At 41.1% G+C, this 17,402-nt stretch overlaps 1 protein-coding gene across 2 annotated transcripts in view; it reads right to left on the bottom strand.

The window, feature by feature from the left end:
- iqsec3b (IQ motif and Sec7 domain ArfGEF 3b) overlaps positions 1-17,402 on the bottom strand; it is a 40,704-nt gene that overhangs the window by 18,109 nt on the left and 5,193 nt on the right. For both annotated transcript variants that reach the window (XM_081608185.1, XM_081608183.1), the window contains exons 2-6: positions 12,758-12,832; positions 6,135-6,252; positions 4,864-5,265; positions 3,286-4,007; positions 2,451-2,612 (exon numbers count right to left, since the gene is read on the bottom strand). In XM_081608185.1, coding sequence (XP_081464311.1) covers positions 2,451-2,612; positions 3,286-4,007; positions 4,864-5,265; positions 6,135-6,252; positions 12,758-12,832 — 1,479 coding nt within the window. The remainder of the gene's footprint in view (positions 1-2,450; positions 2,613-3,285; positions 4,008-4,863; positions 5,266-6,134; positions 6,253-12,757; positions 12,833-17,402) is intronic.

Below are 17,402 nucleotides of genomic sequence, written 5' to 3'. Positions count from 1 at the left end.
CGTGGAAGATGCACATGTCAACACACATAAATATAATGCAGAGGAAAGTATCAGGTGACAGCTGGAGATAAGTAAAAGGAAGAAAAATAAAGAAATCCAAAAGGAGAGGTGGCAAAAGGAAAGGCTGAAGTCAGGCTACGGCAATAACAGAAGTACATACCAGAGACTCCAAGTGTACATTAGTGAGCTTCTGCACATCACATATGTCTGTTTGACTCAGTGAACGAAAAGTGAGGCTGAGTACTTATGAGTGTGTTCGATGCAGTGACCTATTTCTGCAATCTCTACAACAACCTCAGCGAAAAGCCCCTCCATCCTGGATCTTTGAGCACTGATTGGGTGGGTGAGCAATCACTAAATAACAACATGCATCTACAGATGTGCCACATATCAGCAGAACCCTATGTTTGCTGCATGCGAATCTTGTGGACGACACTTTTCATAATTCCTTACATTGCTTAATCAGTCAAAGTCCCAGAGACACAAATATGTTAATGAATCTTTTATCTTTGAACTTTAAACCCAGTCAAGAAATAAAACGAATAAAATCTGCCTTTACCCTCGAAGTGAAAGCCAGAACTACTTTGAAGGAGCCGAAAGGTGGGATGGATGTTATCTACTGTTGTCTCCCAGATTATCGAGGAGCTGTGACTTTGCCACTGCTTAGTGTCAAAACACTAAGTTACTCACAATCACCGAGGATCCAAAATACAGCTGGGTTTGTTGACCATCTTCAAATGTACCCACACACTCTACTTAGTTTTCAGCTTGCCAGACCAACCCTTTAGCCCCTCTCACCACCACCTCTCCCCCTTTTTTTAATTAAATTCAGTGCTGTTCATCACTTACACTGTCTTGCAAAAGTATTTATCTTTTAACTTTTTCATGCTACATTTGCAAACATAGCTTTGTTTTTTCTATTTTATGTGGTAGTTTGGTACATAATTTTGAAGTGGAAATAAACGATTCATGGTTTTCATTTTTTGTGTTCTTTATATTATAAATTCAACTTGGACGTCACCTTTCAACGTAGATTCTCAAATGGAGGCAGGTCAAAGCTCTGACAGAATCATTCTAATCAGATGATTTAATCTAAACTATTCCAGTGTAGCGTTTGCTGTATGTTCAGGGTAATTCTCCTGCTGGAAGGTAAACCAGCTGTTTTGCTGTACTTTTCTTTAATTATTTATGGTTTCACTCTGTACTTTAAGACAATGTATTGCTCAGATTTGGTTTGGCGTGAGAGTCCAAGCTCTTGTATTATTTTGCTCTAGGACTGAGCTTGTCTTTTTATTTCTGTCTGGGTTTAAGGTAAATTTTAGCATCGTCCCCTGGACATGCTTTTAGTTACTCATGTACTGTTTAGTAATTGTGTTTATCCACTCATTTCATTGAATAATCGGAGTTCATCTGAGTTTCATCCTTTTCTTTCAGCTGCAGCCGGTTTCGAGTTGGAATCCAAATTTTTTGCATTCTGTAACCATCTCACATGCGTACAGGTAGCCAGTTTTCAATCATCTCTTGTCAGTTTCTTCTGTTATGCTATGTCCACAGCTTTGTTCCTCTTCAATGCAGCTTTATTTGCATAACACATTTTCAGCAAGAAGACTATTTAAATCGCTTTACATGACAAACATACAAAAGAGGAGTACACTGCAGTTGAATGACGAGGGAAAGTGAAAAAAAAAAAACTTGGACTACAGATTAAAATTACTGATGTTTCAAGTTAGTTTAAACCTTGATTTTTAAAGAACTTAGAGTTTTATTATATTTTCATCTGCTTTATCTGATGCTGAAACAACCATGGATGGATCCATCATTCAGCTATCCATGAATGATGGATGCTTTATCTAACACATGAAATAAAGAATCCATCCATCCATCCATCCATCCATCCATCCATCCATTCATCCATCCATCCATCCATCCATCCATCCATCCATCCATCCATCCATCCATCCATCCATCCATCCATCCATCCATCCATCCATCCATCCATCCATCCATCCATCCATCCATCCATCCATCCATCCATCCATCCATCCATCCATCCATCCATCCATCCATCCATCCATCCATCTATATTATGGATGGAATGTGGTTTGCAGTACAATTCTAGTTTTTCTTGCAGCTCTACCACAATCACCAGATAGTTTTATGGAGTTCCCATCAAATTGTCATTCTATCTGTAAATGTGTCCACTTGAGCTGTGAATAGCTGTGGACGTAGATTTAAAATTGGCATCTTGTGTTCTTCTCTCAGTTCAAGTGGATGGCCATGTTTTGGTAGGATTGCAGTTGTGCCATAATAATATATTGAGCACGGCTTTGTGCAATGCCTGAGCACAAACACTTCCCAGATTTGTTTTTGTTGGCGTATGAACGCTTTTGCAAGGCACAGCGCATGTCTCTTTATGCGCCGGGAACTTTAAATGAATACAGTGCACTTACTCGAGGACGTCCCTGTTGAACTGCAGCTTGCTGTTGCCCAGGAACTCTCCAATCATCTGTCGACTGAGGCCCTTCCTCTGCAGCAGGAAGTGTGCCACGCCTATAGCCGTGTCCGGAACAAAACCACGCGTGATCAGGAAGTGGATGCCCCTCTCGGGGTTCCTGGCACCGCCAAAACCAGAGAAGCAGAAAAGTGTTAGAATTAGCATTGTGCGTTGTCATTTTGTGCTTTCAAGTGTACACGCGTAGGGGTGTGTGGGTGTTTGTGTGTGGGTGAGACAGAAGTTGTGCTTCTCTGCATTTGGGAGTAAATGAGCTTAATATGTGTGAGTGTGAGTGCTAGAGAATGTGAGTAGAAGGGAGTACAAACTGGAAAAAGAAGCATGCGCTCATGCAGAAAAGCTGTTAGCTCACGACTTTGAGATCAGCTCGCCTGTCACTGAGTTCATTTACTTTAATTTGTATTAACTAATATTAAATGAAGGCCCACCGTCGACTCTATTTTTAGAACCTGAGCAGCTCTAGCATTGTTCACGGCCTCCTCCACTGCCTCTAGTACTCTTCTGCATTTTGCACTCCACTTTTCATCCCCATCCTCCCTCCTGGATGTTTTTTTTTCATGGACATCACACAATCAGAAGATGGCACCAAACAGACGCTTCCCCCCGTCAATTACAAGCAATAATAAGCTGCTGTTCATAAGTATTTTAAAGGGTTGTTAGGAGTTTGTTCAAAACAAACATCGGGGCTTTGAAGTCAAAGCCAGAGGATGGGGAAATATTTAACGTGTTTTTATTTTGTCACAGAGCTTTATGTGAACTGCCAGCCCACTCACACGTTGAACAGGTTGAGTCCGATCCTGTAGAGGCGTTTGCGATGCGTGTCGGTGGACAGCGTTGGGGAGCGACAGGAGGCTGGATCCTGGCAGCGGTCCCTTGGCAGAGAGACGACAAGGGCCTGCAGGGAATCCGGACTCGGACCCCCGGGGACCTGCTGGGGATGAGTGTAGTGATACTGCTGGTACTGTGTGTAAATTTGAGCAGGTTGCTGATTAGATTGCACTGAGGTGGAGATTGACGTGGAGGTAGAGGTGGAAGTGGAGGATCCCAGTCTGTCTGAGCTGTTTTCCCCCTCCATCCCAACCCCTGCGGCAGCTGGTGCCGCAGACCCCCTCCTAGATCCCGGATCGACCATTTCCAGCTCCTCGCTGGGCGGAGGGGCGGGAAACTCGGGTTCCTCCATCGACTGCCCGTCCCCTCCGCCGCCTGTCCCACTAACAGAGGGCTTCCTGCTGCCTGGTTCTCCTCCGCTTGCATTTCCCAGAGAGGTGGTGGTCGTGGTGGTCGCGGATGAGATGGTGTAGGAGCTATTGCTGTCTATGTGAACAGTTACATCCCTGAAAGCCATAAGCAGGGAGCTGGCGCTGCGGGGCAGGCCGGCGCTTTCTGCAGCTGCACGAAGGGCCCCGGGGTCCATCAGAAGTCCCTTCCCCTCTCCTCCCTCTGACAGGCTCCAACCGCGAAGAGCATCATCGATGGACTGAGCCAAGGAGTGAAGCTGCAAGGGCAGGAATAAGAAAAATGCACATTAAGTCAGCAGCTCTCTGTGAGGTTGTCTGTGTTGAACTGCAGAAAAGTTCAAAAGTTTCAGGATGATAATTAATGACTACTGTAAGACATGTCAGGCTACATTCCCAGTGATGAACATGCTATTATATCAGCAAGGCTGCGGGTTTACTAAAGGGTAATTTGTGGCTTGATGAACTTGACATTACTTTACTTTTTCAGATTTTAATCCATTTATAAGCACGCTGGAACTCTGGAGCAAAATACAATTAATGCTTAAAATATGTAAAAACAATACCCACTCTCTTAGACCTGTGTGAAATGCTGCACATAATATGTGCAAAGTCAAGTTGTCTTTATAGTAGAACATGACACACAAGCTTTGGAGCAAAAGGTAAACATTTACCATAAACAGTCTGTGCATGTTCAAACAGGTTGGATTTGTATTAAAGACTCCAGGTGATTCAGTGAACCACCTACAGTTCAGCGTTTGAATGTGAAAAACACCGTATGAATTCCAAATAACAGATCCTAATGTGCTCCTGAAATTTTTAACACCAAGTAAGGATAGTGAAACACCATGTTTTGCAGAAGTACTCACATCCAGAGGAAGAACAAGATTATATACATACAAACATATTGATTAGATAGATTTGAACACATTACAAATTTTAACAAAACGGAGTTGCTTATTTTAAAAGTTTTTCTGAGTCAGAGGTATGTTTCATTCTTTCATTATCCTCCATTCCATTCCTGTTGAAATATTTTCAAGCTTCTGAGATCCTTTCGTCGTGAACCACAAGTTTATTGCACCAGATCTCGTTTATATCTCGACAAAGTACACTGACCTGCTCGGAGAAGCAGTCTTCCAGCTGTGTGAGTGTAGGTCCAGATGTCTGAGACGGAGCCTGACTTGGAGCTGATGGCGGGGCATTTGCTGGGGCTGACGCTGGTGACGGGGGAAGAGATGTGGAGCGACATGGAGGTGGAGGAGGAGTTTTTGAGCGTAAGGGAATCTGTCCACCTCCTGGATGCAGAGTGTAGCTGTGTCTCTGGGCCGCATTCCTGCTCCGGGATGAAGGGCTGGGATGGCGCAGAGAGATGCGGCGAGGCAGCTTGCTCTCTGACAGCGAATTGCGGATCTTCTGGAAGTTCTTGCTGAGCTGGTACTGGCGGAAGGCCGTCTGGATGCGGCGCGCTGCCCGTCTTGCGATCAGATGGCCTCCATACTTCTGCTCCAGCTCCTCTATCTGAGGGCACAGGAAGGCGGTGAGTGGGAATGAACACATCAAACACCTTTAAATTGCTTTGAGAGTCATTGAAAAACACTGCAAGAGTGATAAACCCACTGAAACATGTTTTAATCATTCATCAGCAATCAAACACGCTGCCATTTTCGAGCAATGAGATCAAAAGAGCCAAGAGGAGTCCTGAAATACACACTCACACTGTTCACAGAGGTATCCTTCTTAATTAAATGTTGGCTCTACCTGAAGTGGTTTAGGGCTTATAGAATCATCATCCTTCTGCTAATTCTTCATAGTAAGAAAATAGAGATGGACCGTGACACATTGACTTGAATGAATGGGGGAGGGGGGAAGTAAGCCTATTTGTTTGCAGCGCCACCCAAAAATCCTACAATTTCTCAGAACTTCACCTCTAATATTTCCAGAGGAGCGGGAGGCAGGTGGGGCAGGAAAAAAAAAGAGGGAAACCTCACAATATGTCTGCTGTGTGTCTGGTCACACCAAGAGTGGATACATGCGTTCAAGCACCGCAGCAGCAGCACAGCGAGATACAACAGCAGACCCTTCAGTTGCTTGCTATGAGGAATAAAGACATCTTCAGCCACCACGAGCAGTTATTAGTTGTTACCATGACAACCTAGCATCTCCCTTTCCTCTGTTCCTGTCGCTGTGGCACTCAGTATCCTGGGTGTTCTTTTTCATGTCAACAGAGATGGAAATAGATCTAAATGGGAATCTTTTTTGTCAAGAAATCTACTCTCTCTCACACACACACACACACACCTGCTCATGTTAAACAAGGTAGAGCTGCCAGCAGTTCTTACTCCAAACCCTGAGATTGAGCATATTGATCCACTAGGGAAAAGGCATACCTGTTTGTTTTTGTTCTCCAAATTGATCTCATACTCGCTGGGTCCCTCTCTCTTCAGCCCCTTCACTTCCTGTCCTCCACCAGAGGACGTCCCATCCTCCAGGCTCAGGATCTGTCCGCTGCAAGGGAAATAAGAGCAGAGAGATTTCAGTTCCTCCCCCACGACCAAATATCTCCACTCTTTACAGGGGCCTGGCCTTCAGCTCTGTGGAGTGGGAAGAGATTCATAAATTAGGCAGAACGTGGACTGTGGTGGCCTGAGGGGCAGATGACTGACTTTCCGTGTCCACTCTTATTTGGTCAGACTTGTGGCTCCACTGCAAGTTGCAGGCAACGGCTGAATATGAAAAAGCTGACAGCATAGAAAGTCCAGATTTAGAGGCAATACCCGTACATAACATAGCTTACACACAGGTTCAAAGTTTTAAAATTATGGCTAAGAGATGTTAATTGATAAACTAGATTAACTCCCAGGCGTTTTGCACAAGAACGCTTTAAATGCTTTAAATCTAAAGCATTTAAAAATACACTACTGCATTTTCATATGCAGTAGTGTATTGAAATTTTGAGTATGCAATGGTGGGGGAGGGAGGATGTAATATTTTCATCCATCCATTTTCTGTACACCCTTCTACCTAGGGAGTCGGGAGGCTTGCCGGTGCCTATCTCCAGCTAACATTTCAGGCAAGAGGCGGGATACACTCTGGACAGGTCGCCAGTCTGTCGTAGAGCAACACAGAGACAGACAGGACAAACAACCATACACACACATACACACACACCCCCACGCACACGCACGCACACGCACACACACGCACACACACACACACACGCACACACACACGCACACGCACACACACACACACGCACACACACACACACACACACACACTCACACCTAGGAGGAATTTAGAGAGATCAATTTGCTTGACAGTCATGTTTTTGGACTGTGGGAGGAAGCTGGAGTACCCGGAGAGAACCCACGCATGCACAGGGAGAACATTCATACTCCATGCAGAAAGACCCTGGGCCGGGAATCAAGCCCAGGCCCTTCTTGCTGTAAGGCGACAGTGCTACTGCGCCACTGTGCAGCCCAGGATGCGATGTTTGTCCCATTAATTAATTCATCAAACCATTTATTTAGTTTTATATTTGTTGCCAATTTTGGCAGGAACTGCCCTCCATACTCATCATTTTTCAAAATAGAAAAGGCGAAAAAAACAAAAATTCATCAAAGGTTTTGCTCAAAGGGGAAATGATCAAATTCAGCTTTCATCAATCAATCAATCAATCAATCAATCAATCAATCAATCAATCAATCAATCAATCAATCAATCAAGTGTATTTGTATAGCACATTTCAGCATCAAAACAGTTCAAGGTGCTTTACATCATCAAAACACAAAAATATAAAGTTATAGAAGACACCACAACACACAGTGAAGAATTGAGAAAACCAGTAAACATTATATTTTGCCAAGTGCCATAATTACACATCAAAATACTGGTTAGTGTTTCATTTATTATGGTCCAAAGCATCTCTAAACAAGTTTGGTTTTTAGTCTAGATTTAAAGTAACTCAGTGTTTTTGGTGTTTTGAGGTTTTCTGTAAGTTTGCTACAGATTTGTGGTGCATAGAAGCTGAAGGCTGCTTCTCCATATTTGGTTCTGGTTTTGGGGACGGTGAGCAGAACCAGAAGACCTGAGAGGTCTTGAAAGTATGTAGCAATACAGCACCACAACACTTTAAAGCAGATCATTAACGTATTGCGGTTCATATCAGTAAAACACAGATTCACACACTAATGAATCATAGCTCTGTTGTGTTTAATTCTTTTTGGATCGGGGGTGTATTATGTAAACATTAGCTTACAGAGCTCTTATCAAATTTCCATGGGCTTGCCTAATACTCTCCTTCAACAGTTGGACAAATGTTCCCATCTTTATCCAGTGAAACTGTCATGTACAAATAGAAATTTCATATTTAGCGGTGAAAACCTTCAGTGATTCTTTTTATGTTTCTGGGTTTATTTTTAGCTAGGGCCAAGGTGATTTAAAAGCTTAGACGCTGTGCCTCAAGAGAGCTTCCAAAAAGGAAACCCATGTGCAGCATATTGCTGCAATAAAGACCTGTAAGTTGTAACTAGTGTTTTTCCCCACAATATTCTTATGCCAAAGGATTTTATCTCTTTTATTTAGTACGGATATTATGCCAGACGAATTCAGAAAGTGTCTGCACCACTACTGAATCAAATAGAAAGTGTTACACTAACTTATACAAGAAATTCAAACAAATAACTCCTAGCTAAGACTTGCCACTCACATTTGTATTTCTTTTCTCTTGCGATGTTTCCACACCAGCCTTTGCTCCACTCTCAGTTTTTACTATTAAGATCAAGGCTGAATTCATGTATGACCCTCTGAAAGCTAATGTGTATCCATGGCAATGACATCATTTGGATGAGCATTTCGTTCTCTGTGTGCTGCGTGGAAATAAAAAGATTATTGGGGAGGTTTTTTCCCGTGTTGCGCTGTTGGGATTAAGCTTTCAAAAATTACTGCAAACAAGAATGCCATGCCAATACAGTCAGACGTGACTCAGAGAACAAGTTAGGGGAAACCCTAATCTGACTCCACCGATATGGGGACTTCATATTCATGACACTCTGAATTCAGCAACCCAGAGTGATGCAGAGCAGGGAACATTCATACATACCAAGAATATTACAAGAATACACCAGTACCACCTGCCTACTTCAAAGCGACCTTACGAAATGAACGTCGGCTCATGCCAAGATTTTCACATCTACTAAACTGAGCTACATGAAGTCAAAAACACACACCTACAGAGATCCAGCTGGTTTTGTGAGGTACTTATAAAGTTAAAATTTTCTCAATATTTGTCATATTATTTATTACATAGATTTTATGATAGTGAGACATGGAGGTGGCAGCATGATGCTGTCTTATGCTTGTCTTAAGCAATGAGATAAAAGTAGATAAAAAAAACTAAAGACAGAGGCGGAAACTCACCTTCCATGACAGCAACCCTAAACATGCAATGAGATCTACAAAGAAAATTTTTAATTTAAGGGATATGATCACTGTCAGATATGGGTTAAGAGGTATTTTCATTTAACTAAGAAGTTTATTTTCAAAAGAAAATCTAACAAGCATCTTCAAAAAAATACAATCAGCTAATAAAGAATCAAATTTACATTTTATTTGAAAAATACATGACATGTCAAAAATTATACTTTTCTAATCAGTCAATGGAAAAATCTTCACTGGCATTACAGCCATCAAATCATTCTTATTTTTTAGCATTTCCCACTGGTATCTTACAAGTTATCTTTGATAACTTGTAAGATACCAGTGGGTATCTTGCCCACTGGTATCTAATATATACATGCTAATACAGTATATTAGCATGTATTAAAATACATGCTAATAAACACGCTCGATCCAATAAGAACATGTATCCTTTTCCTTCACTGCACAATAAAACTTGATCTACCACAAAAGAAATCCCTGAAAATACATTGAGGTTGTTGCTTGTGACTTGACAAAATCTGAAATGGTTTGTACAGTATGACTGCTCATCTCGCTAGTGAAAACCAGAAGCTGAGCACCATCACAAAAATCACATCATAGTTTAAATTTAGCTTCAGAACCCAGCAGTGTCAAGGGTGGAGTAGGCTGCTCCCTGAGGTCAGCCATTTTTAATCCCAGACACAGATGGTACAACATTCTTTTACATGGTAGCATTATCGAAATTCTGCGAAATGTCATGTAGGGCTTAAGTAATTTGCCAGCATAACACAGCAAACACCCTTATTCTCTTAGGCCTTCCAATAATCCAGATGTTCTCACACATAAGGTTTCCCTTCATCTTTGCAAACTTCTTTCCACATAGGAATGGGATGAAAAACTGACTTTCAGCACAAAACCGCTCTGGAGTGGGCAGATTTATGATCATACCCTGAAGGCTTTAGGACTGTATGCACTCACAAGCGCGAGTGTGATGCTTGTGGAATCTCCCGTTCTGGCCGGATACTGCTTACTCCAATTATTTTTACACGAACGGAACCAGAGCTAAAAAACAACAGGGGAGAATTAAAAGCCAGCTCATGCTTAAATAATGAGTGCATCACTTAAGTCCCTCTTTGTTTCTTCTGATTGCTGTGAAACGACGTATACTGCAGTGTCTCTCACTAAAAGTCGGAGACAGGGCCGGAGAGGCTAGGTTGGCTGTATCCTCTGAGATAGAGTCAGCGAAAAGAGCCAGAAAGAGGAGAGCAGAAAGTGAGATAACTACAGAGAAGTCGGAAACAGTAAGATAGTTACAGGCTGCCTGTTGGTGTGTGCACGCTGGAGGCTGTCTCTATCAAAAAGTCTATTAAAACACTGCCATGCCCCAGCGCTGCATCAGAATACATTAGAGTACATTAGAATACATTAGAGGGTTTTAAAGCAAGACCTGAGCTATTAATGCATCTGGCCAGGCAAGAGTCTCGGCGATGATAGGGGCACTGTGCGCACTTTCTCCTGCAAAGCATATGCAGCAACAAACACAGAGAGTGGCACAGGCGTCATCAGGGGGCGAGACAGAAAAACCTTTGTCAAATCGTATCGTTTAAAGCCCTGCACGCCCAGGGGGGGATGCACACCCACACACTTAAAGGTTGGAAGAGCGAAGGGTATGGCAGGTTAGGCTAGAGGCAGATCTCATGGCATCTCTTGGGAGGTGAGTGTGCACTGATGGATTTAGAGTGTGTAGCAGCAACTGTAGAGGCGGTGAAGGATTGCAACCAACACACAGCGTTCATGTGATGATGATGATGAGAGTGGTGATAATAAAGAGCTGCATTGGCATTAGAGATCCACACCAGTCTCATCTCAGTTGGGTGCCCGCTGCCTCTCTGTCATTTGCCCATCCAATCAGGACCGTGTGAGTGTAGGAGTTAAGTCGTTAGATCTCCACAGAAAATAGAGGGATTCCAGACAGACAGACAGATGGTGATATTGAGAAAAGAAATAAACTTAATGGGGTGGGATGAGGTGGAAATAATAGCGAAGCAAAGATTGCGCAAGACTTGGTCTTCCAAAGAAGCAGGCAAAAAAATAGATAAAAACAAGCAAGAGAGAATAAACAACTGCATATGAAGATGAAGCAAATCAAAATGGGTTTAAAGAAGAAAGGCGCACTTTCAAGCCTTTAAATGAAAATTTACACATTCCCACTCTCCATGCACAGCCCACTCAGAAACATGCTGTTAAAATGGCTACTGTAGATTCTCCAGTTACTATGGTAGAGATATCTGTTGCATCACTTCAGGGTTGCCATGGTTGCTTTGATAGCGGCAATTTCATTACATACATCATACCACCTCCTCTTCAGTTGTCTTTTTGTGAGTTGCAGATGGTGAAGCTATAAGTTTGTTGTTACACGTTTAGCCATGTAGCTGTACTGCTTAACCTCAAAATTACATATGGACCAGTTCAGCTCTGCACACTTCCCATCAGGCATGATTAAAAGTTTTAAGTGTTGATGTGACTCGATTGCTCAGATGTGTAAATTGAATGTACAGAGCTGGATGATGTTAAGAAGGTTCACTGAAAGTACTAGTCAGACTTTTCTGCAGACTCACTCAGACTCACTTCGGATATAGTTTATCATCTGTAGATCTACATTTTATAAACCTTCTGTCTACTTTTATGCTATTTTGTTGGCAATAAGGCAAACAGAAACTGACAATTCTTTTGTTTACTTCTTTTCCCACGTTTTTCGTTGCATACTTTGAATAAACTTTTGTCTGTAAGTGTGAATGCATCGTGGATTTCAGAAAAAAACATTTACAGCATGCACATTGATGTGGTTTATTAAAAAAAAACGAAGCCTGACTGGAATGCCCAGCTGTTATTTTCAAAGACCTTCAGCAGTCATTTTAAATCAAGTTGCTATTAAGACCATATGGTCTTGTCAATATATTCCATTAAAATGATTTTCAAATCCTAACGATGTTTTCAGAAGTCATTGCATAAGCCACTACTTCCACCAAAAAATAATCCCAAACAGATTTGTATGGGCAGAATCCTGTCAGTTAACCCCAGCATGCATGAACCTGCGGTACAGCCCATGCTATTACTATAACCGAGTTAAGACCATAGAGAAAATGTAAGAAAGAGAGAAGTTTGTTTCGATAAGCAAAAGCAGTTTGAATTCAGACGGCATGAGGTGCCAATGCACTGGCAAATCACATGACAGTTTAAAGTGATGCAATATGAATATAGCATTAAAGTGGCGAACACATACAAAAACCTACAGGAAGGGAAATTTTAAATATGATCAAAAACCTAAAGCTCTGTAGACAATCAGCTTCATCATCCATGCCAGTATCCATCATGGCTTCGTATCCATATGAGTCAAACTCTAGCTCAGACACATGACAATTAAAAAAAACCTTCAACTCGTGCAACTTAAATGCTTTAAAATCGATGTTGACATACTTTAAAAACAGCACCTCTGCTGCAAAACTTAGAAATGTCAGGTGGTTAGCTACAATCCTGTGCCTTTTGAGATCAACCCGGAGAATTAGCAATTGTCCTCCTCGGCTGAGCTCACCTTGATGATCCCGAGGTATCGGTCTCCGGATGTTCAGGGGCGGGGCAGCAAAACTGATGCAGCACGGTCTCACTCCTGCAGAAGGACGGAGGAAAAAAGCAGAGGTCAGCAAAGGAGAAAGAAAAGGAGCAAGGCAAGCACACAGAGCTGAAAGGACAGGTTGTCATTCTGTTTGCCGATGATGTATGTTCAACGTTCCTCTTTAGTACCCAAGATGATCACTTTTAACAAACACAAAAAAAGATCCTAGAGAGTCTCCCTTCTTGCTCTTTGGATTATTGTATCATTACATTTTACAGTCAGTGACTGATCCCAGGGCAAATACCCTATGTAGGTCAAATCAAGGCTGAGAAAGCTTAGAACGGGTGTATTTATATGTTTGTGTGTACGTGTCAGATCAGCTGCGATTTAGCAGAAATCCCTGAACCCAATCTGGAAAGATGCTTGCTCCAGCTCTGCTTCCTACTTCCTCCTCTTCAGCTGGCCCTTCTCATTTGTCTCTCATACATTTTACATTCACATTCATATTTTAGGCATTATGCTGGAGCTCTTATGTGGAACAAGAAAGAAAAATGCATTCTTAAGCAGCCTTATGGATTGCCTTCCTTTAAATTCAGGATGCCCTATTGTTTCCATTTCTACAGACATAAAAATGACAACTAGGACCAGCATTTATGGATATTTTTATAGGTATTATCTGGGCATCAAGAACATTAGGAACTTCTTCATTGTGCTGAATAAATGCAGTGAAGGGACATTGTTGGCTATACTACAGTCGATTTCATGACCTGGGTTCAGATTAAAGCTCATGACACAAAGTCACAGTGACAGGCAGTCAGAGTCGGCGCAAAACCAGGAGTGACAGTCTGGGCTATAAAAAGCCACCTTTTCACAGCAACTTCTACAGACTTAAAGGAACCCTGATATTTTTCCCTAAAAATCTCACACTATGTTCACACTCTGATTCTGTGATCAGCTACTTGATCCAACATCAATGGAACACATACATGTGCTTTTATAAACTTTAATCATTATTTCTGAATTCATTTTTGCCATTTTCTTTAATCATGTCCCTTATGTCATTAGTTTCTTGTCTGAGAGCTTACAGAAAACCTCCGAACACATATGCTTCCTCTTAAGGTTTGGTTTTCACACAGTTAGTTGTAAATGAAGCAGTGATCCTTGGCTGCAAAGGTTCATGAACCTAATTTACTACCTGCTAGTTTTTAGGTCTCAGGGACAGTTTCTCAATTGTGATCTATCCAACACAAAAGCTTCTGAAATAGTCTTCATTTCACACATTCAGAGCACAAAGGTGTTGTCAATGAGATTTTTTTCATGTCAAATTGGAGGAATCAAAGGAAGGAGAATCAATGCAGCTACTCTTCTGGGCATTATTTACTAGGTTACGCTAAATAACACAGTGACATCTGTAAATTGTCATAGCCTTGGAGTTTTTTTTTTTACATTTTGTTATTTTACAATGAAGAACTTCAATGTAGTTTTTTTTTTTTTTACCTAAAAAATGGTGGATAATAGGGGAATAAAATGACGCATGGTTTTTCTGTGACAAATTAAGTCCGAACAGGGTGTCGTATATTAGCATTCGGTCACCTTTTCCCTGATGCCTCTAAATATAAACCAGTTCATCTTCAAAAGTCACCCAAGTCAGACCACCTGTATAAAAGAGTATATCTGCATAAATACTGTTATCCTCTGAAGGCCTCCAAAATTTACAGGGAACATTAGAAAACAACATGAAGACCAAAGGACAGACTGGGATAAAGTTGTGGAGACGTTTAAAGCGTTAAGTTATAAAACAATATCACAAGTTAGGAGCAATCTCAGGGGAAACTGTTCAAACTAAAAAATTAAACACAATGGCACTGCAAACCACCCAAGTAAACTGGACTGGAGGATTATTCAGGGAGGAGCTATAGATATAAATATATATAGATATAGTCATTCAGTTGAGAAAATCTGCTAACCGGGCAACTATTTGTAACAAATGTGGCCTTTGTGGGGGAAAGGCAAAGAGAAAGATGCTCTCAGTCCATTCATGATGAAGATGTTGAGGTATTTTCCAATTAACAATGCAGTTTGAATCAAAATTTAAGTTGATTCAAACTTAAATTTTGTCAATTGTAGGATCTATAATTAATCAATCACAATTACTGTATATTAACCAAAACTATGTATCGACAAAGTAAGCAACATATTCAATTCAAAAGCCATTTGTGCTGCTAAATTATTGGATGAATAGACATATGAGCTCTACAACGAAGATATTTGTTTTAATCTGTTTTTCAGGTTACTCAACCAGATTGGAGCAAAGTGCTATCATGCCCATTCAGCTTTCAAGTGTTTTAGCAACTTCTCGTTATTCACGTGACTTCCTTGAAAAAATACTGGTTTAGAAATGTGAACTGAGGAGTCGCTGTGGTGGCACAGGGGTAAAGCACACGGAGGCCTTGATCCTCGATTCGGACGTCAAAGGTTCAAGTCCCAGCCAGAAGACCTTTGCTGCATTCTTCCACCTCTTTCGCTACCTACTTTCCTGTCTATCCATCCATTTTCTTTACACCCTTGTCCCTTAGTGGGGTTGGGAGAACTTTCCTGTCTAACCATGCTCAAATAAAGGCTGAGCCCAAAAAAAACCTTTAAAAGAAATGTGAACTGAGGACACTGCCAGTACCATTGGGGACATCTGTGCTTGCTGCAACATGTTTTGCATTGAGATGGTATTTTAGGCTTGAATAGCTTCACTGATAGACCAACTCCTTTTTGCACGATGTAAACAGAAAACTCTTTACCAGCATCCCATCAGATCATTCTTTTTGAAGGTTCCATTCAGCATTTTTATATGTAATAAAATGCGATTCACTGTGTAAAACTTTTAATGGGCTAATATTTTTGTAGTTAATAAAAAATAAATGCATTAAGGTCCTGGGCCTAGTTTTTTAGATGTGTAATAATGGGAGAGACAAACTTAAAGGTTTCCAGTTTAACTGGAGTGAAAGAAAAAGCTTTACAAATCATTTACTGAGGGGGCCTGAATACATGTGCACATTTTACATGTTTATTTGTAAGAACGTCTATAAATTGTTTCATGTTCGTACCTCTTCCCATTGTCCCCTACGTCAGCATGTCTATCACTTAAATAAAACATGAACACTGTGAAGTTTGCGGTTGTAATGTGACAGAATGCGAAAAGGTTCAAGCGATATGAATCATTTTGGAAGGCACTGTAGGTTTGCTTTTTTTCCATTGACGAGACTGCAAAAACATTTTTAGTGCATTCAAATTGTGCAGCCAAGCCAGACAACAAGACCAAGTCGAAGACTGAACACTTTAACTTTTTCTGGAAACATTTCACACAATGCAGATCTGGAAGCTAATGAACTCCATGCTCAGTCGATCCCTACCCAGGGCAATACTTTACAACAAATTCCTCTTCTTTTTTTATTTTTTAACTGCTCACAAACAAACCAAATCAGCAAATATAAGAGTCATTGGAGAGGTGATGATGTGTTAATAGTAAAGCTGCATGATGTAACCTAAAAGAAGCTGTCGCATTAGTGACTGATGGGGAGATATGTTCCTCTCAGTTTGACATCGTGGGGAAAAATAGATTCTTTCTCTTTAAAGTGCAGTTTTGACAGCTGTCTTCACATGTTGCAGTGTGACGCTTCTGTGTAAAGACACTTAAAAAAAAGCCTTGTACTGTATATTTGGAAGTTCTTCTGAAGCCGAGACTTTCATCTAAAAAGATCCAAACCTTCTGCACCTCTGTGGTATGTGGGTTTTATTTTTAAAGCTTTTAAGGGGTGCCAACATGTCAGTGTGTTAGTTCAGATTTAAATAAAGGACTGAGCTCTGTGTGGCTGCACAAAGAAACAGCTAAAGAATTTTCTTGAACTACTGCATACTTGCTTTGTTTCTTGTTTCTTGTGGATGTTTCTTTTATTCTTCGCTGCAAAGAGCTATTTAATCGTAGGTGCAAGTTTGCTCAGCTCATTTGGAAAGAGATGTGTCAAAGTGCACGAGAGCCAGTGCTGCAGTTTAGCTTGTGCATGTACGGTTTTGTTTTTCCACAGGTATTCTGGGTGTCGCTCTTCTTTTACTTCTTCAGCAGGAACAGGGTACATTAAGTTAATGAGGTTTGCATATTTTATTTTTTCCTTCATTTGTGCACCTAGTCTCACTTTTGCTCTATGAGGTGGAAACTCACAAGAGTCCTCATGATTACTTATTATCTCCACCCCTGTAGACACAGGGTACTTATGCCAGAGATACCGCAATAATGCTGCAGGTGGCAAAAAAAAAAAAAAGCTCATTTACCTTCTTGAACGTTCTTCCTATGAAAACACAATGTAGCCAAGAAATCCATAAAGCTACCTAAAACAACACTCTGCACTATATGAGTGTCACCAACATGCTAATTGGTGTAAAAATGCAAATGACCGAAGTGTTGTTAATGTGCAAAAACAAATTACTACCTAGAGCTAAGCAAATAAAATAAGATCCTCCACAGATTTATTTATGTTATTTTTTATGCTTTGTCGTATCTGTACAGATATAAGAGATAATTCTAATTTTGTGTGCTTTAAAAACTGCTGCTGGGCAGCGCTTCTTACCTTAGCAT

The sequence above is a fragment of the Poecilia reticulata genome, chromosome 6 (assembly GCF_904066995.2).
Source record: "Poecilia reticulata chromosome 6, P_reticulata-male-v2, whole genome shotgun sequence".
Classification (NCBI taxonomy): domain Eukaryota; kingdom Metazoa; phylum Chordata; class Actinopteri; order Cyprinodontiformes; family Poeciliidae; genus Poecilia; species Poecilia reticulata.
This window is presented reverse-complemented; position numbering and strand designations above follow the sequence as displayed.